The 2,631-nt window shown below is 48.2% G+C and overlaps 1 protein-coding gene across 1 annotated transcript in view; it reads right to left on the reverse strand.

Annotated features, from left to right (window-relative positions):
• LOC105809486 (killer cell immunoglobulin-like receptor 2DS2) overlaps positions 1-545 on the reverse strand; it is a gene marked incomplete at its 3' end in the record, with an annotated part of 14,329 nt that extends 13,784 nt beyond the window's left edge. The window contains exons 1-2 of the mRNA XM_012643308.1: positions 512-545; positions 242-281 (exon numbers count right to left, since the gene is read on the reverse strand). Coding sequence (XP_012498762.1) covers positions 242-281; positions 512-545 — 74 coding nt within the window. The remainder of the gene's footprint in view (positions 1-241; positions 282-511) is intronic.
• Between the last annotated feature and the right edge of the window lie 2,086 nt (positions 546-2,631).

Below are 2,631 nucleotides of genomic sequence, written 5' to 3' on the forward strand. Positions count from 1 at the left end.
AGTTCTGAATGTCACAGGCTCCACCAAGTACAGGCTGAGCCCAGAGGGGGTGTCTATGGAGGGTCTCCAGAACAAAATGAGGGTCCAGGGTCTCCAGGGGACCTCATTGCTGTGCTCCAAGGAGAATCACTGCAAAGCCCTTCCAATATCACCTGCATCAGCTCAACCCCATGCTCCACCCTTCCCACGCATGAGATCCCTTTGTGTTTAGCCACCACTGCATCCTGGGACTTCAGGGGACTCACCCACGTGTGTGAAGGTCCTGTGGTCCAAGCAGAATCCTGGAGGGAAAACCACATCAGAGATGACTTATCCCCACAATGAATCCTGCCCTCCCCATAATTGGACCTTGTCATAGATATGAGACTTGGTAGCTCATCCTGGGCTTGGAGGGTGGATGACCTTGGCTTCCTGTGGGTTTCCACCTCCAGCCCTGGGATGTGGAGAGGCCAGGTCTTCAGGACAGCATTTTCCATTCTAATACCCTCCTCCCTTCCCTTCCAGGACTCACCTAGACACAGGAGAGGTATGAGATGGGAAGACATGTTGCCACTTCTGTTGGACAGTACACAGGGGTTGAGCAAAATTGGAAAATGAACAGGATGTGGTTGCCATCGCAAAAGTTTCACAGTTTGCAGAGTTTGCAGATACTGCACCACACAGGAAGATGACCAATTCTCACCCTAGATATAAGGGGTGCCATGGAAAAATTTCAGACAACATTTTTTGTTTGACACAGTCCCTAATAAAGGCCTGACTTCAACCCAATCACTGACCAACCTCAAAGGTCGAAATTTCAAGTTTAATTTTTTACCTCCAGAAATATAGAACATTTTAGTGTCTCCCTGCCTTTTTTGAGAGCTACGTGTCATTCCATTTGTATCATGCAACGTTCCCCTGCCACATTAATATATATGCATCTTTATGTTGGAAAATGTAGAATAAATTTAAATGTTTATTCTGCTATTTTAAAAGTTGAATTAAATACAAATTGAGAACATTCTTCAAGTTCTTAATTTTTTTGTTCTAAACTTCAAGAAGTTAACAACCACAAAAATAATTGATTCTGTATTATTAACACAGAACACCATGCAAATTCTGGCTCTTGAAGTTTTATTGGAAATTTCTTTCTTACCTCATAGGTCAAGACTGACATCTCTGTCTTTCTCCTTCAAGTCAACTCAAGACAACTCAACATGTATAAAATATGAATAAATATAGATATGTTTATGTAATGCTGACTGTTCTTTCCAAAAGCCAACTCATATAATCAGGAAAATTAATGCGAGAGGAGAGGAGTACGATGGAACATGCTGTCCTGAAGAACTGGCCTCTCCACATCTCAGGGTTGGAGTTGGGAACCCGCAGGAAACCAAGTTCATCCACCCTCCAAGCCCAGGCTGAGCTACCAAGTCTCATAAGCTGTGAAATCACCACTGAAAATGAAGCCTGTACATTCACAACAATAGTATCAACTCATGTGTGGTGTCTGATCCATCCCTGAACTTCCCACTGTATGAAATGACCACAATTCTGTACCTTGTGCTCATGCATTCCTTCTGATTTTTATAAATATGCTCTTTCACATTGTTAGCTAGCTTGTGGAATGTTTTTTGTGTTTATATGTGTGTTTATTTTAAATATAGAACAAAATTATTGACTGTTCTTGTCTTGAAAGTTATATTGCTGGGGGGTGGAGGGGGTGGGGCAAGTTGGTGGACAAGAAGCAGCCCAAGCACGGCTCTCAAGTAGAGGACCGAATGTTGCAGGTGGGTGCCCACCTATGGATGGGCCTTCTGGGAAAGAGCACTGTGAATCACTGAGAAGCAATGGGGACATTCAGAGTCAAGGCAGAGGCGACAGGGAGATTTATTCTGCAAGATTGGAAGGTACCTGGGGGAGGAGTCCATCCACAGTGGGGAAGGACAGGAAGAGAGAACTCAGGGGCTCCATGCTCCGCGCACACACACTGTGGCCTGAGCTGTGAGGGGACATCCACCAGAGCAGACATCTGGCCTGATCAGGGGGCTGCTTAGAGTCTGTGCAGCGACATTGCACTGAAGAGCTGGTGCAGCAGGGACCTGCTAGCTTCTGTTCCTATGTTACCGCAATTGACGTCAATCTGAGTTCTCGGTCCGGGGACCAGATCTATATGGAGCTCTGCTTTGCCGCAGCCACTTACACGTTGCCCACTCTGGGCCAGGGAGGAAACGGGCAGAGCCAGTGCTCTTGCACACCATGTGATGGGGAGCTGAGCACCTTGCCCCCAACGGTAGATTTGCACAGAGCAGACGAAACCTGAGAAGCGTTGTGGTGACTGCTCCCCTAGGACGTGGGCAAAGGGAGAGACCTGGCTGCCTGGCTACCTGCCCTGCAGCCCTACACCTGCGACCTCCATGATGCCACCTGGCCCTGCATGGCTCCTCCTCCGTGGTTCCCATGCTGCTGTCTGACCCCGCTGTCCTGACCACACAACGAGTGCCCTGCTTCCAGGCTGCAGCCCAGTTCTGAGATTCCTGCTGCTTCTGCGCCCTAGCTTGACCACAAATGCTCCAGTGCTGGTCTTCCCCAGAGGCCCCACCACCGAGCCAGGCCCTGCATTCCAACACACAAGGCCCTAGCACTTTCCCC

The sequence above is a fragment of the Propithecus coquereli genome, unplaced genomic scaffold (genome assembly GCF_000956105.1).
Source record: "Propithecus coquereli isolate 6110/MARCELLA unplaced genomic scaffold, Pcoq_1.0 Scaffold196, whole genome shotgun sequence".
In the NCBI taxonomy this organism is placed as follows: Eukaryota; Metazoa; Chordata; class Mammalia; order Primates; family Indriidae; genus Propithecus; species Propithecus coquereli.